This window comes from Chlamydomonas reinhardtii, chromosome 2 (assembly GCF_000002595.2).
Source record: "Chlamydomonas reinhardtii strain CC-503 cw92 mt+ chromosome 2, whole genome shotgun sequence".
NCBI classification, from domain to species: Eukaryota; Viridiplantae; Chlorophyta; class Chlorophyceae; order Chlamydomonadales; family Chlamydomonadaceae; genus Chlamydomonas; species Chlamydomonas reinhardtii.
Window position 1 is genome coordinate 8691493 of NC_057005.1, and position 24735 is coordinate 8716227.

Below are 24735 nucleotides of genomic sequence, written 5' to 3' on the forward strand. Positions count from 1 at the left end.
AGGGAGGACCTGTCAGCAGCTGCGGCTGCAACGCTTGCGCCATTAGGGACACCCTGGCGCGCCTTTGGCAGGAGGTACGCTGGGAACGACGACACTTTGAGACGCTGTGCGGATGGCCATCGACGCAGTGCCGCTGCCGGGAAGTTCGCGTATGCCGTTGGCTCGCCGTGAGCCATGCGGCTGTGGGCAGCACGGCAATGGGGGCGCCGTGGCGGGGGCACACGCCGCCGCCGCGCCCACGCCAGGGCAGCACTACTTCTAGGATTGCGCGGTGGCGAAGGCCGTGATGGCGCAGATCAACGCACACAACCCCGGTCCGGCTCCCATCAGCCAAGCCCAGCTGTGGCTGGTCCAGGCGCCGCCGGGTTTTCAGCAGTGTGTTTGGGACGTGGTGGTGATGGCGGCGCTGGCCGCCACAGAACATGGCCGGGTGCGGCTGCGCGGGATGACGCGCGCCGAAGCGGCCCGGGGAATTCAGACGGCGGCGGCAGCAGCTCCCGAGGCTGCGGTGGCAGGTGCAGTGGAAGCGGAACCCGATCTTGGCGAGATCCCGCCGCCCACACAGCTGACGCCGCTGCAGCCAGGCGTCAACCCCGTCGAGCTTGCGTGCGCTCGCGCAGTCGCGAATTTCTGGTCGCGGCTGATGCAGTTCGCGCAGCTCGGAGTGCCCCAAAAGGGCTGGGATGGTATTGACGCCACTCACCCATCCTGGCGGTGGTGAACGGTGAAATGCTGTGCGCGTTGCCGCAAGCTATGGAGCTGGAGGCTTGAAAGGATCAGCCCTTAGCTAGGAGAAGCGCGTGAGCACTAACATGAGCCACTGAAGCAGTGGCATATGAGAGGGTCAGCGGGGGAGCTTAGTGGGCAGGCGAAGGGTTTTTTGTTTTACGCCCGTGCGTGGGAGGAGGGCCAGGTTTGCGGGGCTTTTGGCCTGAGAGGGTGTATTGGGTGCTGCAGCACCCCGGGCCTTACGGCCTGCACCGGCCTAGTGGCCAGACGCGTTCGTGGCTGCCTTGAGGCACAGTCTGCCCTAGCGTCGAGAGCTGGCTAGGTTGCGGTTGAGGTCGTGCAGGCTGCGGGGTCGTAGGACTCAGCCCCGCAGCCACTGTGGTCATGCTATCGCGTGCTGTCGCGTGCTGCGTGTCTTGGTATGTTTGCTGTTTTTGTTTTCTGCCCGCCTGGTCTTTAAGAGGTAGCTCGCCCGCTGGGTCTGAGGTGTTACACCGGTAGTAATTCCGCAAGGATTACTGGCGCGGTGAAGTGTCGGAGTGCGTTACCCTGTGGACTCCAGAGCTGTTTGCGCTCTGCCGGGGAAACGCCAGGTCACGGCAGCCCTCGATTGAGAGCCCTGTTGTTGGTTATACCAGGTACACGCTTCACGTGATCTGGCAGAATAACCGTGGAAACCGTTGTCCCACACACACCCACACACACACCCACACACCCACCCACACACCACACCCACACACCCACACACCCACACACACCCACACCCACACACCCACACACACGTTTCGTTTTTTAACACACACACACACACACACACACACACACACACACACACACACACACACACACACACACACACACACACACACACACATGAGGCCGCCAAGCGCAACATCCTCACCGGCCAATTCCATCGCCTCCGGCGCATCATCCTTGACTACGACAACTTTTGCCTGGAAATGGCGCGCCTCATGCGCGCACTCCTTGACTGTGGCTACGCGCGCAAACGCCTGGACGACAAATACGCTGAACTACTGGCTCACTTCCCTCACCTGTACTACCGCGACCGTGTTGCCCTCACCGCGGCACGCACTGCCTACAACAACGCCGGCCCGCCCCCTGCCGGTGCTGCACATGCCGGCCCCCCTGCGGCCCCTCCCCCGCCTGGCACCCTCAACGAAGTTACACGGCGGTATTTCATCCAACAACCTGCCAGCCCCCACGCGGTCGCACTGCCTCGCCGGCGCGCTGGCACTATCATGCGACCGTGACCGCTCCCGTGGAGCCCGCCGCGCCTCGGCGCCCCCTACCGATCCGCGGACCTCTGGACGTCCAGCCCAGGCACCGCACTATCAGGGGGGTGTTTGGGTTGCCTGAGTGCACGTGTGTGGGGGTTTGTTGTACTTGCTTGTGTTTCTGTTGGTGTGAGCTTTCGCGCGACCCGGGCTGGTGGGGTGTGCGGGTGTGCGGTCCTTGCTGGTGGGCGGGTAACGTAGCCAATCCCGGTGTCGGGGGCGGCTCACTTAGAAGACTAACCAAGCGCAGTTATTTCATGGACGCGCTCCCATGGGTTTTGCCAGTTGATGGGGCCACACATGAACGCACGTACAACTCGTTCGAACACAGTCCTTACATGGCCCTTCAGCATACGGTACAGCCCGATTCGGCCCGAATCCCTGCCATCATAACCCTGCCCCCCCCAGCAGTTGCCCCTACCATTGCCGGCGAGATGCACGCGCCCGCGGTTGGGTCCAACACGCACACGCTCACAAGTCACAGCTGTCCGCGCTCCGCAGCTGTCCGCCGCAACCATCCATGGAACGACTGGAACCTTGTCCATCCACCCTCAGGCTCAGAGCCTTCCATAATTATGTAATTACGCGCAGTACGGAACGTGCTCAAGGCCACGGCCGGCCAGAACACGCGCTGGCTCAAGGACGAGGCCACCAAGAAGGACTTCTTCCTGGACACCACCCGACGGCCTGTCATCAAAGTCTAGCTTCAAACGCTCTGCACCGGGCTTGTTGCTTGTAGGCAGGCAGCTGAGACAGTTCAAGGCTGCAAGTGTCTGGCTGCAGCAGTGTGTGGCAGAGCGACTGTAGGCTTAGGGCATTCTTCGTTTGTGTTATTAGACCGTGTGGCACTTGGGTTCACGATGGTTGAAATCATAGGTCCAGTTCGTGAGTAACCGACGTATGACCACCTACACAGTGCACGGCACATGTGTAGGTTTCCTTTCAGGTAACATTGATTGTCGACAAGCAGTCATGATTGTCGGCAAGCGTGGCAATGGATATGCCCGACGCACATGCACACGTAAACCAACAGTCACAAACATACGGTACGCTTCAGCAGGAGTAAGTAATTGTGCCGAACTTGCCGAGCATCATGAATGCACACCAACCGCATTGTTGTGTGCTCGGTCCATACCCTAGTCCATACCCTTAGCCTCTACGGCGTCTCTGTTTCGCGTTTCTAAAGCATCGTCGATGACACAGCCAGTCTGGTCTGCACTTGCCACCGCTTAAAGCACCTACGGTGTTGAGTTCCAATACGATTGGGTTTCATGCTGTGGGCACACAAGGCCACACTTGAATGCAACATCTTTACTTGCCCTGCACCCGGCGCCGGCGCAGGAAGGCCGGAATCTCCACACCAGAGGAAGACGCGCCACCCGGCGTCTCGGGTGCTGCTGTGGTGACGGGCGGCACCATGGCACTGCGGACTGGGCCGCCGCCCAGCACTCGCGGCAGCTGGCCATCAGCCTCGCTGGCGGCAGCTGCAGCTGCTGCGGCGGCGTTCGCTGCCGCCGCGACGCGCGGGCTGGCGGCGGCAGCAGCGCGGCTGCCACGGTCCGCCAGTGCCCCAAGCTCGGGCTCCACGTGGCCGAAGCCTGTGAATGTGAATGGGCCGGCTCATACCAAGCCAAATAGTCCCGTTCAAAGGCAAAGCAATGGATCCAGGGGATTGGGCACCGAAAACTGCCCCCATAGCTAGCACAGCAGCGCCTTTTGGTGATACTCCAGCCTGCCCACTCCACCGAGCAAGCCCGGCTTCCCTTACACCCATCACACCTGTGGCAATGATGGTGATGGACACCGTGTCGTCGGGCAGGGTAGAGTCCACCACGGCTCCAAAGATAAGGTTGGCGTTGGGGTCCACCATATCGTAGATAATTTCGGCCGCCTCGTTCACCTGGGGGTCAAGAGAGCGTATCCCATTGGCGTGCGCAGAAGAGCATCTAGACCGATGTGCGGACTTCTCTGCCAATGCCATTTCTGGATGCAACACCACTGGCATCTCGCCTGCTTGGCCCCCTCCCTGGTTCCCAGTATCCTGTGCCCCGCACCTCGTGCAGGGTCATGTTTGGCGGACCGGTGATGTTCCACACCACGCCAGTGGCGCGCTCAATGCCCACCTCCAGCAGCGGCGAGCTGATGGCGCGCAGCGCGGCGTCAGAGGCACGCCGCGGACCGGCTGCATCAGGCGAGGGAAAGGGGGGCTAGGGTCAGAGGTGCGGCTACTTGCCGTGTTCCAGAAGTGCATATCGTGGTTGGCAATGCGCAACGCCTAGCCCCAGGTGCCACTCACATCCATAGCCCTGCCCCATGAGCGAGCTACCGGCGCCCGCCATGATGGCACGAACGTCCGCGAAGTCCACGTTGACTAGGCCGGGCACCTGGGGGTAAGCGTGGTTAGGTGTCCGCGGCAGTGGTGAGATTGCCGTGCATTAGCGTGCTGGAGCGAGGTGGCATTTGCGTCAGGCATAGGTGGGTGCAATGCCTGCCGCCAGCTTACTGTGATAATTTCGCTGATGCCCTTTACGCCCTGCCGCAGTACGTCATCGGCAATTTTGAAGGCGTCCTTGATAGGCACGTTGGAGTCCATGGCTGCATGCACGCGCAGCACGCAGAGGATAACAAAAAAGAGCGCGCACAATGGAGCGACTGTATGCATGGTTCATGCCCCCTGATTCCCAAGCCTTTGCAGCACTCACCCGACAGCAGCCGGTCGTTCGGGATGACAATGAGCGTGTCAACCGCTGCACGCAAGTTGGCTAAAGCAGAGCGAGCCTTTGGGGGCATTGTGATGGAGGGTGGTACAAATCAGCACATCAGCAGACGCATGGATGGCAGGTTGAACCAGACCGAACAAGCAACAAAGCCCCGCACACCCGGAACCATGCGGTGGCCCTCGGGCTGAGCCCTAGAGCCCTTGATCACCTGCTGCGCGCGCTGGCGGCCCTCGAAGGTGAAGGGGGTGGTGACGATGCCAACTGTTAGGATGCCCAATTCACGCGCCACCTGCGCCACGACGGGCGCGGCGCCACTGCCCGTGCCGCCGCCCATTCCGGCCTGCATGCATAGCAAGGCACGGAAGAAGGGGCAGTTAAGAGGAGAGTTGATTGGATGGTTGGGGGCAAGAGGGCACCACCCTGTTGAGTGAGAGCGTTCACTTTCATGCCACTTAAGCATACAAATTGTACCCCAAGGACACAACTGAACAAGTCCGTAGCTGTTAGTGCATGGCGGGTCATTTTAGAGGTGCCTGTGTCGCTTACAATCAATGTGGTGAGGCCTAGTACGCAATACTGGGTTGGGTTTTCGCCGGGTTGGACACGTGAGTGGGACATGGATGGTCCCAGTGTTGTGCGGTACCCGTTTGGCCAAGGCCGTTTGGACAGCGGCTGCAGATGGCTTCCAATATACGGCCTCCGAGCGCTCACCGTCACGAATACCATGTCAGTATCTTGCAGTGCCGCGGCGATGGAGTCCCGGCTCTCTTCAGCAGCTTTCTGCGGTTCACATGGGCAAGGAGCTGTCACCGACGGATGTCTGGCATCTGTGTGCACTAGTTCATGAACAGTATTGTCTGCATTGTCATGTTAAACTCACAGCGCCGATCTCAGGGTTGCCTCCGGCGCCGAGACCGCGGGTAAGCTTGCCTCCAATTTGCACCTTGCACTTGCCGTTAACGGGAGACGTTGCCAAGGCCTGTCAAATACATTGAAGTCAGTTGCTATGTTTACTCGAAGTGCCGCTCATTGTCACGCTCAAACATGTTTAAAATATCAACGCACCTGAGCGTCGGTGTTGGCAATCCAGAACTCCACGCCCTGCACGTCGCTATTGACCATGTTGTTGACGGCATTGGAGCCACCACCGCCAACGCCCAGAACCTGCGCGGAGCAAAGACATTCATCATCGCTTCAAAGTCTGCTGTAACGTCGACCACAAAGGACATTGCACTTGCCTTAATGATGGCCTGGTCGCTGCTGGCATAAAGGCGGACTAGGCGACGGGCGGGAGCGCGTGCGCGCGCGCCTGGTGCAACACAACGCTGTCGCTGAACAGACAAAGTGGCCATCGTAGGTGTGTCAAAGCAGTGTTGAGGTTGCTAGTGTAATTAAAGACGGGGTGACGTAGAAACTATACATCTCAGGCAGCTTGAAGCGTGAATCACTTCCTTGGATCGCGTGGATCCAAGCCCCATTCCGGCAGGGCTAGGCGCCTCGGCCATCATCACCTAATCGCTCTATGAATACGGTTAAAAGCTAGGATGCTGGGAGATCATGGTGCATCGCCCCGTGGCCTGGGTTCCAGAGGTCGGCAAACGCGTTTTTTCTGCTGCGGGTCCCAGACCGATTTCGGTAAACCCCAACCGGGGGGTCTGGGGGGTGTCCCCCCAGCCGGGGTCCGGGGGCGGGAGCCCCCGGAGAAAATTTCGCATATCGGTCCTCAAATTGCAGCATTTTACAAGGGTTTTTTTGTGTGCAAGGCTTGCATTCGTCTTACGTGTCCAACAGCACATGCCGGACAGCTGCTCTGTGGCAGGCAGCCACAAATCCTCGCAATCCCCTTCTGTTCCGCGCAAGCCGGCCCGGGGGCGGCAGCCCCAAAGAAAATTTTCAGATTGCACTTCAAATTGCGACATTTTCAAGGGGTTTTGGGGGCATTTCAGGTAAACCAAGAGCCAGTCAATCATGTTTTGGGCCGGTTTTGGGGGCCCCATCGTGGTTTCTGAAGCCGTCTGGAGTGATTTCGGTAGTGTAAGGACCAGCAGCGGTTGGCTATTTTCGATTTCGGTTGCGGGTACATCGGGGGGCCCCGAAGGACCCGAGGCCCATGCCGACCTCTGCTGGGTTCAATACTGTCCACCCCGCGGAAGGTTTGCAACAGGTTTGCAATGGCAGGCTGTATATAGACGACGAAAGGTAGAGTGCATAAATTATTCAGTTGACGTGGACCACACGCGTGGCCATCAGGCAGGCACCCAAATTGCCACCTCGGCGTCCTCGGCGCAGCCCCCATCCTGGCGTGTTAAGGGAATTCTGCCCGTACTGGGGAGTTTGCTTGGGAACGTGGAGTTTTGGGGGAGTTTTGCTGGGAGCGGCCGTGCGGTTTGTACTGACACAGCAGGGCGCCCAGGGGCCCGATCTTGGGACCGATAGAGGGTCCTAGCCTCAACTGGCGTCAACTCCTGCACAACGGGGCTAGGTAGCGAAAGAAGTTACATGCAAGGTGACGGCCATGGACAGAGCAAGACAGGAGTCAAGAGCGTTCTGTTGCCGGTAACATGGCGCCGCATGGCGCGCTCGGAGCCCCACATGTACTGCGTCGGCATATCCAATGCCACGCTTGCCAACTATCATGACTGCTTGTCGACAATCAATGTTACCTGAAAGGAAACCTACACATGTGCCGTGCACTGTGTAGGTGGTCATACGTCGGTTACTCACAACCTGGACCTATGATTTCAACCATCGTGGACCCAAGTGCCACACGGTCTAATAACACAAACGAAGAATGCCCTTAGCCTACAGTCGCTCTGCCACACACCGTTTTAGCCAGACACTTGCAGCCTTGAACTGCCTCAGCTGCCTGCCTACAAGCAATAAGCCCGGTGCAGAGCATTTGAACCTAGACTTTGATGACAGGCAGTCGGGTGGTGTCCAGGAAGAAGTCCTTCTTGGTGGCCTCGTCCTTGAGCCAGCGCGTGTTCTGGCCGGCCGTGGCCTTGAGCACGTACACCAGGCCGCCCGACTTGAGGATGCCGCGCAACGGTACCTGCGGCGGTAATACGAAACAACAGTGCCCAGCGTCTGAGTAGGACATGGACCCGTAATCAAAGTATGACCTGCCAGGGTTTCCCGCTTCAAGATGATCACACCCTGTTCACCACCTCACCTGCAGCAGCAGCACGTAGACTGCGGCGTTCCCCTCAGGACCGCTGACATTCTGCTTCTCAAAGCCGCACTGCCAGGCACCGCCTGCGGACCACAGCAGACCACAGCGAGCAGGCCCGAGCTCGGAGCGTGACGGCATGCAACACTGGACTTCGGCACCATCATCTGGTGCGCGCCTTCTGACAGGCAATCGTCGGCACCCATCTAAAAACCGCGCAGACCCATCCAGCCTATGTGGGCTCTGGTCACTGCGCGCCTCATCAACAAACCACTCCCGGACCACAACCATGACCACATACACTCGGGCTTCCGCTCCAACCTTGCGCTCACCCGCGTCAGTGACCTTGTTGGGCGAGGCGGCCCAGCCCTGCGGCGGCAGTCCCCAGGCGCCGCCCGCGGAGTCGGTCGCGCCCCAGTGCAGGATGAGGCCCTCCAGCCGCGACCAGGAGGCCTGCACAGGAGCGGCGGGTTTGGGGGTACTTGGCTGCTGAGCCACAAATGGGCGCCACCTGAACGGGTTACGTGAGCAATCAGGGCCCCGTCCCCTATTGCTGCCACCGCTGCCACGACTGCACCTGGCGCTCGGTCTCGGTGGCCACGAACGCAATCAGCGCCGTCTTATCCAGACCCTGCATCGGTCGCAGGACAGTACAATACGCGTAGTGCAAAAGTGCCCGCGCAACGGAACGAATGCACGACCTATGCAGTTCTATGAAGACAAGTCACGGGCACCGTTAAGGATTTGCGGCCGAAGGCTGGGCATGTGCTTACGACGCCAACCCAGACATCCCTGCCTACCTGCTGCAGCGTGACACCCGACACGCACAGCGCCGCGTCCACGTCGGTGGTGGTGAAGGAGATGGAGGCGGCGTCCAGCTCCGCAGACTCAGGCTTGCCCAGTGCCTGCCGTGTGCCATGTGGTGGTGCCACACCGGAAATCCTTATCCCTTCGACTTCTTCCTTACCTCCTGGGCGTACTCCTCCTTCTAATTCCACATGCACTAAAACGCCCAAACGGCCGCTCCTTCATACCTACCATGCAGTCCACGAAGACACCGAAACACACCAACCGCTGCTTACAAAGCCACGCTCCGCACCTGCTTGAGCTGCACGCAGGCGATGGCCTCCAGGCGCTCATGCAGGTCGCGCAGCTCGGCCAGGTTCACGTTGCCCACGTGGCTCAGCTTGAAGTCCGCGATTCCGGAGTGGCCGCTGCCACCGCTGCCAGCCGAGCTACGGGTACACAGCATACGCATGTTTGACGGTGCCAGGCAACGCTGGTCATGGCACGGTACACAAAGCACTTCCACCCACCTTGAGGTGTACTTCGGCTTAAAAGCACCAGCGGTAGACTTGATGGCCGCCGCAATGTCACTGTTGCAGATTGTGAAGATTGCCAGGTGCGTTTGCAGCGGGGTCAGGCAAACGCATCGTGGCGGGGGCGCCACATGTACACTTACAGCCCCACAAACCGCTCTAGTCAGGATCAAGACGCCCACCCACCGGCCGTAATCCTTTTCAGCCTTGGTCACGGGTGCTGAAGCCGAGTCGGCCCGGTGCTTGGAGATATAGGACGACCAGCTGTCCCAGGCAGTGGGTGTGGAGGCGGCGCTGCAGGTGACTGGAGGTGGGGGGAAGGCGGGGAAGGCTCAGCCGGGAGCAGATACTCAGTAGAATGCCCAGCCCCTTCATTACTGCCTCTTACATGCCACCAGGGCTTACCTCGCGAGCCCGCCACCAGGCGAACAGGCGCTGGGCTCCGGGCCATCACGCTGGTCCTGGATTTGAGCGACATTGGAGCGCAAGTGAGTCCCCCTGCCAGTGTCTACGAAACGCTGCAATTAAGAGCAACCTCGCCAGCCCTGCACCTGGCGATAGAAGGCTTCGTCGACAGCATGTTGTGTTTGGAGCTCGAAACGCTCGGCCTGTGGAATGCATAAACACAGCACAATAAACGCATGAAACGTCGTGTTCATTCATGCATAAACAATGAAACTGGCGAAAGCTGCAACGCGCTAGAACAATCAACGAGACCAGTTTGCACGATCCAGCGCCTCCGACATTTACTACCGAGAATCTAACATGTGTAGTGCCATACTGTGAAGGGACTTTTGGGAGACTGGTGTCCCGGACTGCTCAACGCTCAATCTGTGCTGCGCGCCAAGGCGCATGCTCTATGCAGCTCTACCTGCAGTGGGTTCGAGAATGCAGCAGGAACTGAAATCGGCGCCTCCAGATGTCCAGCCAAGGAAAACACGCCCGCAGCAGCCGAACTCGAGCCTCAAGTATAATAGTCGTGAATAATGTGGTGAGGGCGTGCAGTTTAAAGTAGTATATAACAAGCCTTTGCGTTTGGATTGCTGCAAGAACACGTGCAGCTTGCCAGCGGATGCGGTGCCCCATTGCAATATGCCAGCAACGTGCCTTCGAGGGCCCTGCATTGTGGCCATGGCGCCGTGCCCAGATGTTCGGAACGACACCACAGATCAGGGTTCGACCCTTGCAGACGGGAGTCCGAGATGCCGCTGCAGGCTGATTAGGCAGGCAGGGATGCATCAGCTTTATGTACCCGAGTCACGGCGCCCGACTCCGCCCAGCGTCCCACGGCGTTTCGCCGCAGCCTACGGATCGCGCATACGTACACCAGCAAGCAGGGGACATTTGTGCCCTTACACGTATTTCTAGCAGCCGGCGCAAAGGGTTACGGCAATTGCAGTGGTTCGTCACCGGCCATCTTCTCTGAATACCAAGTTGTCACAGGCCCCCACCCAAAGGCGCACCAGCAAGTCAGCGATGTCTCGGCACAGTAGCTCCGGCGTTATACCAGCCGCGCCATCTTGCCTTGACATTGCAAATCGATTGTTGGGGTCTGGGAATGCGCTGCACACTACGGGATTACGCCAACCTGCCCCTTACCCTGCCCCATCGTTTTCACCCGAAAGCACACGGCACAGTCTCTTCCACGAGTCTCTTCCTTCAGTTTAACATCACGGGGTAACATGGCTACTAGGCTTATGTGGAATGTATACACAGAACAATAGTCATTCATTGTTTGGCCATCTTCCCAGGGTCACCTGTGCCGCTGCCAACACCATGAATGTAACTGCCCATCACTTGCCAAGCTTTCACGCATCACGCCGCGCACCCCGGTGCCATCCGTGCTCGGAGTCCGCTCATACAGGAGATCATACTCCACCCCGCGTGGCCTTGTACAGCGACAGCTCGATCTATTTGCAGTTCCACAGAGTCAAAAGCATGCGTATCACCCGAGGGTAGTTGTCAGACACGGTATTACGGCTGCGCGCCGCCGCCAAGCAGCAGGTCAGCCAGGCGCGAGGTGCTGACACCATCAGTGGTCACCAGCGGACTGCTACCGCCGCCCACGCCCAGCAGGCTGGCCCCGGCCGCCGCACCACCCCCTCCGCTCGCCAGGGCGGCGCCAGAAGCAGGAGGGCAGGCGTCAGCGGCGGCGAGGCCAAGCGTGTTATTGGAAGTGCTGTAGTAGGAGGCGTTAGACTCGGCTGTGGTCACGACCTCAATATCTGCGGGGACAGCCGCTGCCGCAGCCCGTCGCTGCGCATCGGCACCAATGCCCATGCGTGTATTAGAGTACGGGTATCCAGTAAGCTCTTCAGTTGATACCCGCACGCCTACTCCGAGCGAACCGTACGCGCCCTGTGCCGGTAAAGTCGCCGCCGCCCCTGCAGCTGCTGCTGCTGCTGCTGCTGTTGCGTCGCTCACGGCGGCAACGTCGACCATATCCGCTGCAGTGGCCAAGCACACCTCAGTTACGTGACCGCTGTGGATGCCGCTGTGCAGTGTGCTAAGTAGGCCTCCAGCGGCGGCAGCGGCCGTGGCGCCTCCGCTGCCGCCGAACGAAATGGACCCATGTGGCTGCATTTGCAGCTGTGCCACAGCAGCGACCACTCCAGCGCTCCCGCCAGGAGATGAAGGCGATGACATAGCGGACAGCAGAGGGCCGCCACCGCTGCGTCCACCACTGCCGCCACCGCCGCCGCAGGCGCCAACCCCGGCCGCCATCCTTTCCATGGACACTGCCCCTGCGTCAGCGCCGGCACCCGCTGTGGGCATCGAGCCCGCCCCTGTCCCTGAGCCCAGGTTCGAGCCCCACGTGCCGTTGCTGGCGCCCACCAGAGCATCGCGTGTCCTGGACGATCTGCTCATCCGGGACTGGGCCAGCTGCAGCAGCAGAGGGGAGCTGCCGCTGGCGCTTGCGCCGCGGCCCGGAAGTAACGACAGTGTAGCAGGAATCGACGGCGTGGCTCCTCCCCCGCCGCCACCGCCGGAACTGGTCGTGCCGCCACCGCCGCTGCCGCCAGTAACCCCACCACCACCAACGCCGCCATTGCCGCCGTAAGTGTACGCGGCCTGCGAGCGGCGGCGCTCGCCTATGCTGTGGCGCCGGGAGATTAGGTTGACTGCTGATGTGCCCGTCCGCGCGCCGCCAGGCGACACCGGGCTCCCGGCAGCCGCTGGCGCTGCCGCTGCAGGTGGAGCGTGATGGCTGTAGGCCACTGTCGCCGCGGCCCCCGCTGCTGCGGCCGCGCTGTCATGCGCAGCGACGGCTGCTGCGGCGCTGAAGGCTGAACTGGCGGCGCCACGGCCCAAGCTAGATGGCCGGTGCAGCGCGCGACTCCGGCTCCCAACGCCCTCGCTCGCTATGGCAGAAACTACGTCGGGGCTTGTTGGAAGGCGCCCGAAGGGATGTGGGTGATGAGAGAACGAGTGATGTGCCACAGCGGCAGCAGCACGCCCGCTGCCGCCACAGCCGCCAGCGGGCCCCATCCCGTGCGAGCTCAGGCCGCTCCAGCCGCCGCCGCCGCCGCCGCCGCCGCCTTGCTGGTGCAGTTGTGCTGCAGCCGTTGCCGGTTGCGGCTGCTGCAGGGGCACGGGCTGCTCGGTGACCATGGAGCGCACCTCGAGAGCCGCCCCAGGGGAGACCTGCGCCATGGGAAGGTAGCAGGAAGGCAATCCTATTAATGAGAGCAGAATGCACGGGTCGAGAAGTTGCGTCAGGAGCGATCTCCCATCGAGTTTGCGTGCATGGATACAGCGCATTCAAACCTTCTCAAAGTGTATGCATGACTGACCCACACCAAGTGAAGGCGGTGACAGCCCGCATGCCGCGCCCCATTACCCCATGCGTGTACCAGCAACGTGCACGTACGCACCTGCATCAAGGCTTTGTGCAGAGCCATCACCAATGCTGACGCGGTAGGTCGCTTGCGTGAGTCCTACATGCGGTTCAGGCGATGTAATTTGCGCAACCTGCAATGCAACCTCAGAGACCACCTGGTAACACCGCTTGCAGACATACTCCTATAGATCAAGCGGTATGGTCACGCCTCAAGATCCCGCATCCACACCAACTCACCTGAGCCCAGCATAGATGTGCCAGGTTTCGGTAGTGGTCAGGCGTGTTGGGCGGAAACTGTGCCGCATGGAGAAGACAGGTGGGGCAGTCGCTAGGGCTGAGTAGAGTTGCAAGAAGGGTATCATGGGCGGTGCTGGGATATTGCAACAAGACCATCGTCTACAGCACCCCTTATATCCATTGCATTGGTTTCGGTTTAGTTTGGGCTGGTATCTGCAACCCCACCGACCCCGGCCGGCGACAATTATCGCTGGCGCCGCTCGCCCTGCCACTCCACGAGGCCTCGGCCCCCATCCCATACGTAACGCCCCTGCCTGTGCTCCGCTCGTTTTAGTGGGTGTGGTTTATATCGGGCTGGTATGTACAACCCCGAACCCCACCGTCCACACTCGACCCGCCCATGCGCACCTGCGGCCGCAGCCCCCTGCTGGTGTACGAGTGCACTCGTGCCGCCGACAGCCCCGCCAGCGCGGGAATGCCCACCAGCACCTCCCACATCAGCATGCCGAAGCTGTGGTACCAGGCATCGGGCGGGGCGGGCGGGACCCAACATCAATCGGAGCACACGGGCCTCAGTGGCATGCAGAAGTCTGGGTGACAAACAGCGTTCCCACAGTCCCGTGCCCCCGCCCGCACCTGTAGATGTCCACGGCGCCGTCCAGCAGGTTGCCGGGCAGGAAGGCCTCCGGGGCCAGGTGGCTGGGCGTGCCCAGCACGTGGCCCGACATGAAGCCCAGCCGGGCTGGGGCAGGAGACGAGCCGTCGCCACCCGCCAGCGCGGCAGCGGCCGCCGACGCCACACCACCCAGCGACCGCTGCGAGTGCTGCTGGTGGCCCTGGTGCGGATGACCAGCAAACACTTCAGCTCGTTTGCATCCGGTGCACCCCACTTATTCAACAACATAAGTGTCCAACATACCAGGTAAGGCGCTTGTGATTGTCCATCTGGTACAATGTTGGGCGACATCGGGCCGCCCGCCGCCATCATACCGGTGCTTGAGGTGCCGCCGCCACCACCTCCACCCGGCGTGCTCGGCATTTCCCGCAGCAGCTGGACGCACCTGCGTTGATAAGCACAACACGCAGCGGACGTTACCACTGTGGTCACTGCCTTGTATTGTGACAGAGCTTTGTACTAGCGCCTGCACTCACCCGAAGTCGGACAGCTTGCACGTGAAGCCGCGCGGGTCATGCGGCGCCGCGCGCAGCAGCACGTTGCTGGGCTTCAACTGCAAATTAATGAACAGGGCATGGACAAATAAAGCATAGGGCAGGGGCGAGCGAGCGATCCCAAAACGGTAGCCCAGTGGAGCAACCTCAACACACAGCACTTACGTCGCAGTGCGCCAGCCGGAGCGAGTGCATGTGCCGTACGGCCAGCGCAATCTCCAACAGCGTGAGGTAGATGAACTGTGCGTGCGCAGCGTGGGGTTAAGTGTGCGCGGGCCGGCCCAGTGCAGTGCTGCCGGCGCGGAATTGACGGGCCCAAAGCTACAAGCACACAACAACACGTACAGCCCATTACCATGCAGCGTGCCGCGCACCTCGAAGTTGGGCGCCAGCTCCGCCGCGGCCGCCAACGCCGCTGCCGCGCCGCCCGCACCCGCCGCCTCGGCCCTGGCTGCGGGCAGGTGAGCTGGCGAGGGCAAGCGTTCGCGACGGAAGAACACGCCACGCTCCATGGCCTGGCGCAGGTTGCCTGCGGGCGCACAAAGAAGTACGGCACACGCGTACCGTAGTAAGATAGAAGTACACGGAGTTAGGAGTTGTGCGGCGACAAGAAGGGAACATGGGAGCCCCCGCGCCCCGGCCCGCCCACCTCCGTCGCAGTACTCGAGCACCAGCACCAGGTTGACGGCGCCGGTGGGGTCGCCCGGCACCGACTCCGCCACGTGCATGAGGCGGTAACGGCCCGGCATGTCGCCCTCGTACTCCACCACCATCACGTCCGTGAAGTAGGTGTGCAGCTGCGGGGTTGCGCAGTTAGGGAAGAAACAGAACACGAGGTTAGGGATTAGGAGTAGCCAGTCATGCAAGACGGAGTGAGGGAATATGGCGGTGTCACACAGCAGGGATGGGGGAACGCTTGTGTTGAGTTGTGCGCATGCCTGCGCACCGCGCCCCGGCCCCCGTGCACGATGCTGTGACCTCGAACGCGGCGTTGCAAAGCCTTGCTCTCCTGCATGCATGCCCACCACCCGTTGCGCCCACCTGCACCAGGTTGGGGTGCGACAGGGCCGCGGTGGCCGCCACCTCCAGCGCGTCACGCAGCAGCGCCCGCTGCCGCCGAGCTGCCCGCTGCACCGCCTGGATACATGCAGGAAGGGTGTGGAACGCGCTTGGGGTGCGGGCCGTCGCTATATGACACGCTGTATGGCTGACACGAGGCATGCAAGTATACCCAACTCACACATCCACAGACCCAGCGATTGCACACCTCAGGCTTGTCGCGCTCGTAGGCCACGTCCCGGTCCCCAGGCCCTGCACCACCACCGCCTGAGGGGACGGGCATGCTCAATGAACATGTTGCAAATAGATGCACGGTTGTCTGGGTCGCCCGTAGCCCGCAGCACATGACGCTAGACGACATCCAACTAGGTGCACGATGCTGATGGCCACTCCCACGAGCTACAACCTGCCCGGCTGCTCACTCACCCTCGGCGGTGGGTATGACCTTGACTGCCACCGGCACACCGTGCATACGGCCCCGGTACACAACGCCCTGTTGGCAGGGTTTTGGGGGAGGCATATCCATTGGGTCATTGGGCACGTGCCAGCGGTATGGCCAGCGGTCGATGGCTGCACTAGCGGTGGCCCGCGGTCCCCGTAACCGCGCGCCGTAACCCGCACTCGCAGTCGCCTGGCCCGTCGCCCGCTCACCTGGCCGCCGCGCCCGACCTGCTGCAGCAGCTCCACGCCGCGCATGTCGTTGGCCGCCACCGGCGAGTCCATGCCGCTGTGCACGCCGCCAGGGGGGGGGGCATTGCCACGCGAATTGTAGAAAGCAACTTGAGGACGCCAGACCAACTACGCACTGAGCACACCTTACGGCCGCAAGACAATGTCTATGTGTCACCGCCACAGCGTTCCGCCGCCACTCACCCAGCTTCCTCCAGCGCGCGCTCCACCTGAATGGAGCTGAGCGTGCTGTGGAACGAGTTGACCAGCACCTGTGTGCACCCAGTGCCCAGCGCCGCAAGTTACAGCAGGGTGCACACGCCGACCTTGCCCCATAGACATTCAGGTGCGCATGCCCGCGTCCGGCCCCACCTGCAAGTGACTCAACGGCGCCGGCTCCTCTAGCGCGAAGCTCAGAGCGCCACTGCCGCCGCCTGCCGGCCACAGCTCGCCAGTGACAAGCGCCTCTGCGCAGCACAGCATGGTGAGCACACATGCAGTCGTCCATGCAAGTCCCTAGCTCATTGCGCTGGCATACCGTACCGTGCCAGGCCGAACTCACCAGTCCAGTCATGGCTGCTTGGCTGCCGCCCGCGCCGCGAATTGCTTGCCGACGGTGCTACCCCGCCACCCCCTGTGCCATTGCCGCCAGGCCCGAGGACTGCCGACATCCCGCCGCCTGCGACTGACAGCAGTGACTGGCCGCCTATAAAGCCGGCGGGGTTGAGCAGCCGGCTGTGCATGGACGCCCACTCAGGCCGAAGCCCAGTTAGCAGCCGCTGCTGCACGCTGGGTGCCACCAGCTGTGCGCGGGAACGGGGCACAGGCGTCAAGTTAGCAACGCCCGCCTACGCCTCAAAGCAAGACACTAGCATAGTAAGAGACCGCCGCTCCAAGTACGCGCACCTCGACCATCTGTGTTGTCTCTTCCAGCAACTTATCCAGCACCGGCTCCTGTCGGGGTAGGGTTGGTTGGATCAGGCGCCATCACACACCGCATCCACGCTTACGGCGTGGCTCTGTGGCCCAATGCCGACCCAGCAAGCAAGCCCCACCACCACGCCCCACCACCCACCTGCAGCACCTCGCGGAAGGCCACGTACAGCGCAATGTAGGGCTCTGAGGCCGGCAGCAGCGCCTGCGGAGCCGCCTGCAGCCTTGCTGTGGCTCCTGCCGCCCCGCCTCCCGGCCCTGCCTGCACGTTGGCCTCGGCGCTCTCCTCAATGCAGCCGCTGACGGGGTGGCCGCCCATGGGACCCAGCAGCATGCCCGAGACAGGTCCCAGGCCAGTGCTGGCGGCGCTGGTGCGCTGCGGTGGCGCCTGCGCCTGCTGGTAGTGGCTGCCGCCGCCGTTAAAGTAAGGATGGTAGTTGCCGTGGCTGGGCCGCCCGATGCCGCGGTCGAGGGATATGCGGTTGTTGCTGATGCCCGATAGCCCTGGTACGGAGCCGCTGAAGCCTCCAAACCCGGCTATAAGGCCATCGCTGTCGCTACCGGCACAGCCAAGCCCGACGGCGATGACAAGGCTACCCAGAGGCGCGTGCCGCCCGCCGCCTCCCGTGCCAGCGCCCATGCCGCAAGCGCTGCCACGGCGGAGAAACGAGGTAGATGGAGAGAAAACACCACCGCCGCCATTGAGGCCGTAGATACTGGTGTTGGTGACCGACTCGTCTGTCACCGCACATGGGAAGACAACGGCGCACGGGATTTGTCTCTACAGTAGCACCCATACTAGCAACCATCATGCCATCGCTGTACCGCATGCAGTGGCCCTGCCGCTGCCTCTGTTCTCACCCGCTGGCAGGCCGCCCGGCCCCGGGCGCACGTCCGCCACCAGGCGGCTGGCCAGGCTAATATCGCGGATGGGTGCCGCGTCGCGCGCCAGTGCCTCGGCGCAGCTTCGCACGGCGGTGCCCACAGGCGGCGTGGCGACCAGCGCGTCCGCCAGCAGCGTGTGCGACAGCGAGATGATGGTGGCCTGGATGCGGCAGAGGAATATGGAATCATGGATGAAACCATTCCTTTTACGCGAAATAAGCGGGCATGCGCTCGAACAATTCACCAAAGCTCAGACAAAGGCCAGCAGTGCCGCTGCAGCTGAAGTCTCACCGTGACGCTGGTGCCGCACGTCTCAGAGGCATACCCCATGACGCCTTCCTGCACGTCAACCTGAGCACGGCGTATGTACGACGAGCCGTGCAGCATGTAAATGCGTCAATGGCCTTGTGATAGATACACCAAAGCAGGAGGTTTCGACTATTACGAGGACGCGAACACTTGGTCCTATGCTAGCCGGAGGAGCTACGACAGTACCTGCAGCGGCACGCTCCTCGCGCTCCGCAGCTGGCTCTGGCTGCGCGTCTTGCGACCCAGCAGTGCCGCCGACAGGTTGAACAGCCCACCGCTCACACCGCCGCCGCGACCTCCGCCGCCGCCCGTTCCCGGGCCGCCGCCTCCGACCTGGATGGGCGCAGTTGCTGCTGTATTGACGGCGCCGCCGGCAGTACCTGCAGCACTAGTTCCACCACCGCCACCGGTTGGGCCGCCATCGCCGCCGCCGGCCGACGCGTTGCTGGAGTTTGCCTGCGAAGAAGGCCACGACTTACTTCACCTTCCTGCCCGAACTCGCAAAGCACAAGCGCTACCAGCCAGTTGGTGACACAGGGAATACCGGTATGCAAGGCTACCGCGCTGCCTGCTGCCATACTGCCCAGACAGCGTTGCAACCGCTCACCTGCAGGAGAGCCTGCATTGCCGGCCCCATCGCCGCGTCGCCCACAACACCGTCTACCCCCGTACCGCCTCCTCCGCCTCCAGCACCTCCGCCATACAGCGCCTGGGCCGCGGCCGCTGCTGCAGTCGCAGCAGGGTTGCCGCCCAGCGTGTACAGTCGCTGCTGGGACGACATGTCCCGTTGTGAGTGTGCGCGCCCGCCCGCCAGACCGCTGCCGCCGCCGTACAGCCCAACGCCCGCCATACCGCCCACCCCCGCACCGCCAGCTGCGCCGAGGTGGTGCGCCGACACGCCCGCCAGAGGAACGTGGGCACCGCCATGCGCTGAGCCGCCGTGCGGCCCGGCTGACCCCATGCCGCCGGCGCCGCTGGGCTGCACGGCAAGCGTACGGGCAATGGACGCGTGGGGCTGGCGCTGCTGCTTGAAGTAGGCGGCAGTGGTGCCGCTGCTGTGCACGAGCGCCACCAGCACGTGCGCCTGGAGGGGGCGGGTGGAAGGGCGTTGGCGTATGACTTCCCGGGTATGGCCAAACAACACAGTACCTACGATGAGATCGCTTGGGCCCTGCCACTGCCCTGTGCCCGGAGTGGACGGATACACAGCACTCAGGCGGCGCTTCGCACCTGCAGCCTGAAGCGCTGGTAGATGATGCCCTTGGTCATGCCGATCAGGCAGTTCACCAGCGCCTAGTAAGATTGGCGGATTGGTAATTCATGGACTTGCAGACATGGGTCACTCATGAGAAAAGACTGGTTTTCTTTGGGTGGAGGAGGGCGGTCGTACGTGTTTGCCTCTGCCCACTAATCGACCACATGTGAACTTCCACATCCGCCCTGAACTACTTAGTCCTCACCTGCACATCTGGCGCCGCCGCCACGCCCGAGACAAGGCTGCAGCTCTGGGCCACAAACGAGCTCTGTGGCGAGGGTGTGTGGAAAGGGAGATTGCCAGCACGCCCAGCCTCCAACTGCCAAACGCCGATTGCATGCAAGCATAGCCAAGGCATCCCCGCCCATGCGCACACTCACCTGTTCCGTGTCGCTGAAGAAGCCGTAGCCCAAGAAGTGAGCCAACTGGCTTAGCTGGTACACACACGCCGCCGAATGCAGCCAAAAGAAAGCTGGGAGTGGCGTGCAAGGTACGGAGTCAAGCGTTTTCATGTCCGCAGCCCCAGCCGTGACAGCCGCCACCGCCGATGGTGTTAATGACGCGGCGCCCGTGCCACGCTCGCTTCTGTCGGTGCGAGAGAAGGACCTTCGGATGCGCTCCGAGAGCGAGGCGCTAGACGGCTCCACCCCGGCCGCAACCGTGCCGGGACCTGGCGGGCACGCGAGCGGTAAGGAAGAGGGAATGGTGCGCGCATCGGCCGCAGTACCCGCTGAAGAAGCGGCAGCAAATGCACCCGCTGCCGCTGCTACCACCAGGCGGCGCTTCGAGCCGCTTCCGCCAAGCCCAACACGGCTGTCGTCACCGCCGCCGCCGCCGAGGCTCCCAGGGAGCTTTGGAGATTCCGATGGCGGTAGCGGCACCGGCAATGACGACGGAGCTTGTGCTGACAGCTTATTAGCGCTGCCATCCACCGCTGCACCGCCATCCGGCAGCCCAGCTTTGACATCGGTGCGTTGCTGGCCACCGCGATGCTGGGGCGGTAGGCAAGACCTGTCGTGCGGGGTCGGAATCAACAAATCAATGCAACCGGAGAGGCTACTTCATACATAATTGCCCATGCAGAACACCTCGTTAACCCGCCTGTGCTCAACATCTGCCAGTGCGCGCTTGCTGCAGCGCGACATGCATTCCAACATGCATGCGCATGCCCGCACCTGTGTAGCGCCAGCGTCATTGCGCCCACCACCTCGCCGCCGCTGATGAGGGGTAGCACCGCAAAGTCCGTCACGCCGACCAAGCCAGTCGTCCCTTCCGGTCCATCGACTGACCCGCCGGCCGCGCCGCACCGCTCCGCTAGCTCCGCCAGGTCATACGGCAGTCTCCCGAACGGCTGGGGGCCACCACCGCCGCCGCCTTCGCGCATGCGCGCTGCAATGGCTTGCGCCTGACAGGCCGCATGTAGGTCCACTTGGCGAGAGTCCGGGTCCATGCACGTGTAGGTGGTGGACGCCTGGTGCGAGGGTGGGATTGGGTGTTTCCAGGAGTGCTGTATGCGGGAACATGTCGAACAACACCTAGACACGTCCACCTTACGTCCCACGCAGTCGCTGCATCATTCTTCACCTTGGTGGCCTGCACGCGCTGCAAGCTGTTGTGCTGGCGGTCCCCCAGCGCCGCCGGCAGCGCCGCCCCCGGGCGTAGCGCAGCTTGGAGGGGACCGGCGGACGCTTGCGCCACGAAGAACGCGCCGTCCGAGGCCAGGGCCCACAGCCTGTCATATTGGCAGATAACACCAAGTTGCTCCCGGCCTATGTACGCCAGGCTTTACTATAAAAACATCCTCAGCCAAGCTCGCCCGCTGTGGTGGCCCAGACCGTTATAATGAAAGCGCTTGCCACAGCCAGTCAAGAGCATCAAATTAGCCAGCCAAGGCGACAACGTCTACTTACACGGCCAGCTGTGCGCCCAGCTGCCGCGCCAGGACGCCCATCGCTGCATTGGCGCGTGCATGCCAGGAGCCACGGATGTGGCTCAGCTTGGCGTACAGCTCCGAGAACTGTGGGCAGGGGCCGGAGGCCGGGGACAGCCCACGGGCACAGCCGGAGGGTTGGGAGAATGCCAGAACTTACGGCCGCATTAACCGCACTCGCAACCCACGCCCTGATGTCCCCGAGAACAAGTCAGAAAAATGTATCAGCCACCCTCACCCGCGGCGCGCCAGTGGGCAGCTTCAGCAGCGCCGCTGACGTTCGCGCGCCGCTAAGCAAGTCCTCGCTCTGGGCTCCATCATCGCAGCTCAGAAGGCCGTCTGGATTTGCATTCAACGAAGTCCTTGCTTGCGGATGCAGGCCAGAGCGGGCCGATGCTTCCGGTGCAGCCTCTGGTCTTTCGTTTAGCACAACCTTGTAGTTTGAAGCTTTGTGCGTATGACCAGGACATTCAGTGTCTGGCTGGAAGCAGCAAGACAGGAAGTTCACCATGGCCAGGCGTGCGTGGCCGGGTACACCGCAAGACTATGGACATTTGGAAAGTATATATGGCATTATTTTCGGTAGCAAAAGAAAATACGAAGTGAAGACTTAGTAGTCTTGTCGCTGGTCGTTTTGCGTTGTGCTATGGTCCTTGTTCATTTGACGGCCCGCATCGACATAATATGTAGAACCCTTCTCCACGGTCCCTGGCCCAAGCAACCGCACTGCACGGCAGATGTGCATGCAGGCTTTCAGCCGGCGGTCCCCCAGCAGTCCCACTCAGTCCCCCAGCCGCCCAGCTGTCCCCACCGGCCACGCCAGAGAGAAGCGTTTAAGGTTGTAAGACTGCAATTACGTGTCACTCACGCGAGCTCCGAGTGTAAGGGGCGACTGGACGTCTGGGCCAGTCCGCAGCCGGAATGGTCTCAGCAGGCGACGCATGGATGTGTGATGGGACAGGGTTCAGGCAGGTTGGCGAGGTCCCATAGGGTGCAGCTGACGCCCGTACCCCAAGCAGACAGCAAACAGTTTGCGGCGGCAGAGCAGGAGTGCATGGCTGGTCGAACGCCGGAGTTACTGTACCGACAAGTTGCTGGCTGGCTGGAAGTTTGCTGATGCGCATTCCTCACGCTCCGGGCGCCCGGCCAGGCGATAGCACCACACAGACACACCACAACGCCACACTCGCTCGCGATGCAGAGCCGCACCGCACCTGCAGGAAGATGACCAGCGTCCACGGATGAGCACCAAATGCAACATAGAGAAAATGCAACAGTATGCAGCAAAGCAATGGCCGGGCGACAGTATGACAAGCAGGGGTGAAAACAGGGCGCGGCAAGGCAGAAAAGGGAGCCCGAATGTACGGATGAGTGGCGGGCGAATCGAATGCGAGTGCGAGACAAACACAACCGGAGTGTGAGGAAGCGCGGGTTGGATTGGGAATGTCGCGGCTGAAGTTCGGGATAAGGCTGCACCGCGCGCCCTAAGGACCGAATGCGGGTTCGCGAAAAAGTTTGCTGGCGTCGCACGCTGGAGCTGGCCCTCGAGCTGGCGCTGGAGTGTGAACACTGTAGGCAGATATGAAATGTGAGGCACAGGAGGCGGTTAGCTGTCAGGAGAGGCGGGGACGGCGGGCACCCCTGGCGAGTGAACTGTCACGGTCTGTAGCAGCTGCCTGGTCGGTAGGTGGTGCGCACGGTTACGGGAGTCCGGGCTCACCAAGAGCTCCCCGGAGGCACAGAGGCACGCGGGTTAAAAATGACACAGCTGCCACACAGCAGGCCCAGAAGCGCCCACACAGGCACGCGCACACGCACGGACAAGCACGCACGCGCACGCACTAAACACGCACGCACACGCACACGCACACACACACACGCCCACACCCACACCCACACAAACGCGCACACACACACATACACGCCCACGCACACACACATGCGCAGCCCGCCGGCCGAAAGGCCAGGTACCGAAGCGACCGCGCCAGCAGCCCAGGGCCGGCACGATCGACGACCCGCTACCCGGCGCCAAGCCCCCACACACAACCGCGTTACCACCGTTACCAGACCTCGCCTGGCAGCCGCGGCGTTAGGAACACCGGCGCGGCGACCGGCACACCGCCGAGCGGCGTGCCCTGGCCGCGTCCGGCGCCCCACCCCCATGCACTTACTAATGCCGCCGCACCGCTCGGTACCGCCGCTACCAAGGCCCAGAGCTCCACGTGCGCCGGGGCTGTCACGCGGGCTGTAGCTGGAGGCTGCGGCCGACTTGTCCGCGGGCTGTTGCGGGCGAGCGGGCCGGCGGAGACGGAGGAGGGGGCGGACTCGGTTACGCCAGCAGAGCGCTAGGCGGGGTGACCATTCGGAGGCCATGGGAGGGGAGGAGGCGGCAGAGGGGGCGGCGGCAGGGAGGCGAGTTGGCGGAGGGGGAGGCGCAGCGGGCGGCGGCGGTGGCGGCAGCGGCAGAGGCGGCGGGGGCGGAGTACCGGGGAACGCATCCGAACACGATGGTGTTGGCGGCAAGCAGGCGTGCATCGGCGGCCGGGGGCTGTCAGACGGCGGCTGGTTGGGCGGCGGCGGCCTGGGGCTGAGGGCTGAGGAGGAGGAGGAGGAGGAGGAGGAGGAGGAGGCCGGCCGGGGCTGAGGCGGAGGCTGGGGTAGCTGGGGAGGAGGAGGTTGAGGCTGGGGAGGTGGCTGGGCCGTGGGGGCGTGGTAGGGACAGCACCATGTCTGGCAAGCACGGGAGTGGCTGAGAGGGTGCAGGTCGAGCAGCGCCGGCGGGTTGAGGGGGCGCATGGAGGGAGTGCGATGGGACAGTGGTAAGGCAGGTTGGTAGAGTCCCGTAGGTTGCAGCTGATTCCCAGAACCCAACAGATGGCAATCAACTGGCAACGGCAGGGCAGGAGTGCGCGGCTGGTTGAACGCCGGAGCTACTGTACCGACGATTTGCTGGCTGGCTGGAAGTTTGCTGACGCGCATTCCTCACGCTCCTGGCGCCCGGCCAGGCGATAGCACCACACAAACACACCGCAACGCCACACTCGCGAGGCAGATAGAGCCGCATCGCACCTGCAGGAAGGTTACCAGCGTCCACGGATGAGCACTAGAGGCAACCGCAGAGGAAATGCAAACGGAATGCAGCAAAGCAATTGTGTGACCTGGCGTGTGACTGTGCGTACCGTGTGACTGAGTGATTTGGGTGTGGTTTTGGCGTG

The 24735-nt window shown here is 62.3% G+C and overlaps 3 protein-coding genes across 3 annotated transcripts; all 3 read right to left on the bottom strand.

Annotated features, from left to right (window-relative positions):
• Positions 1–2346: 2346 nt before the first annotated feature.
• CHLRE_02g142186v5 (uncharacterized protein) lies at positions 2347–7176 on the bottom strand. The gene is made up of 12 exons (XM_001700456.2): positions 6525–7176; positions 5983–6126; positions 5810–5908; positions 5625–5723; positions 5456–5524; positions 4953–5084; positions 4727–4802; positions 4528–4619; positions 4321–4408; positions 4079–4206; positions 3804–3924; positions 2347–3622 (listed from the first exon to the last, which is right to left on the bottom strand). Exons 2-12 carry the CDS (start codon positions 6094–6096, stop codon positions 3336–3338), a joined length of 1305 nt encoding a protein of 434 aa, XP_001700508.1. The 5' UTR covers positions 6097–6126; positions 6525–7176; the 3' UTR covers positions 2347–3335.
• Positions 7177–7227: 51 nt separating this feature from the next.
• On the bottom strand, positions 7228–10266 carry CHLRE_02g142206v5 (uncharacterized protein). The gene is made up of 11 exons (XM_043060143.1): positions 10104–10266; positions 9784–9840; positions 9638–9693; positions 9419–9536; positions 9230–9289; positions 9013–9148; positions 8714–8818; positions 8491–8544; positions 8246–8366; positions 7917–7999; positions 7228–7796 (listed from the first exon to the last, which is right to left on the bottom strand). The coding sequence occupies exons 2-11, from the start codon at positions 9810–9812 to the stop codon at positions 7650–7652; spliced, it is 909 nt and encodes a 302-aa protein (XP_042927902.1). The 5' UTR covers positions 9813–9840; positions 10104–10266; the 3' UTR covers positions 7228–7649.
• Positions 10267–10450: 184 nt separating this feature from the next.
• Positions 10451–22406, bottom strand: CHLRE_02g142226v5 (uncharacterized protein). The gene is made up of 30 exons (XM_043060144.1): positions 21759–22406; positions 21501–21607; positions 21175–21322; positions 20766–21061; positions 19971–20601; positions 19796–19858; positions 19566–19628; positions 18943–19419; positions 18522–18791; positions 18318–18377; positions 18003–18186; positions 17284–17879; positions 17115–17162; positions 16771–17011; positions 16581–16675; positions 16413–16480; positions 16191–16266; positions 15966–16032; positions 15748–15806; positions 15522–15617; positions 15130–15277; positions 14855–15009; positions 14646–14720; positions 14463–14539; positions 14230–14371; positions 13947–14146; positions 13719–13821; positions 13311–13367; positions 13108–13170; positions 10451–12877 (listed from the first exon to the last, which is right to left on the bottom strand). The coding sequence occupies exons 1-30, from the start codon at positions 22029–22031 to the stop codon at positions 11207–11209; spliced, it is 6609 nt and encodes a 2202-aa protein (XP_042927903.1). The 5' UTR covers positions 22032–22406; the 3' UTR covers positions 10451–11206.
• Positions 22407–24735: the final 2329 nt, after the last annotated feature.

What these genes read in the sequence shown, in the direction of transcription:
- CHLRE_02g142186v5 (XM_001700456.2), bottom strand. Translation starts at nt 6,096, where the DNA reads ATGGCCACTTTGTCTGTTCAGCGACAGCGTTGTGTTGCACCAGGCGCG. An exon ending in TTGCCAACACCGACGCTCAG is followed by an intron (nt 5,724 to 5,809) that starts GTGCGTTGATAT and finishes TGTATTTGACAG; the next exon opens with GCCTTGGCAACGTCTCCCGT. An exon ending in CATGGGGCAGGGCTATGGAT is followed by an intron (nt 4,207 to 4,320) that starts GTGAGTGGCACC and finishes CGCCTGATGCAG; the next exon opens with CCGGTCCGCGGCGTGCCTCT.
- CHLRE_02g142206v5 (XM_043060143.1), bottom strand. Translation starts at nt 9,812, where the DNA reads ATGCTGTCGACGAAGCCTTCTATCGCCAG. An exon ending in ACGAAGCCTTCTATCGCCAG is followed by an intron (nt 9,694 to 9,783) that starts GTGCAGGGCTGG and finishes GCTCAAATCCAG; the next exon opens with GACCAGCGTGATGGCCCGGA. An exon ending in GCTGAAAAGGATTACGGCCG is followed by an intron (nt 9,290 to 9,418) that starts GTGGGTGGGCGT and finishes AATCTGCAACAG; the next exon opens with TGACATTGCGGCGGCCATCA.
- CHLRE_02g142226v5 (XM_043060144.1), bottom strand. Translation starts at nt 22,031, where the DNA reads ATGGTGAACTTCCTGTCTTGCTGCTTCCAGCCAGACACTGAATGTCCT. An exon ending in AGCGCGTGCAGGCCACCAAG is followed by an intron (nt 21,062 to 21,174) that starts GTGAAGAATGAT and finishes CCCTCGCACCAG; the next exon opens with GCGTCCACCACCTACACGTG. An exon ending in GCCGGGCGGCCTGCCAGCGG is followed by an intron (nt 17,880 to 18,002) that starts GTGAGAACAGAG and finishes GTGCGGTGACAG; the next exon opens with ACGAGTCGGTCACCAACACC.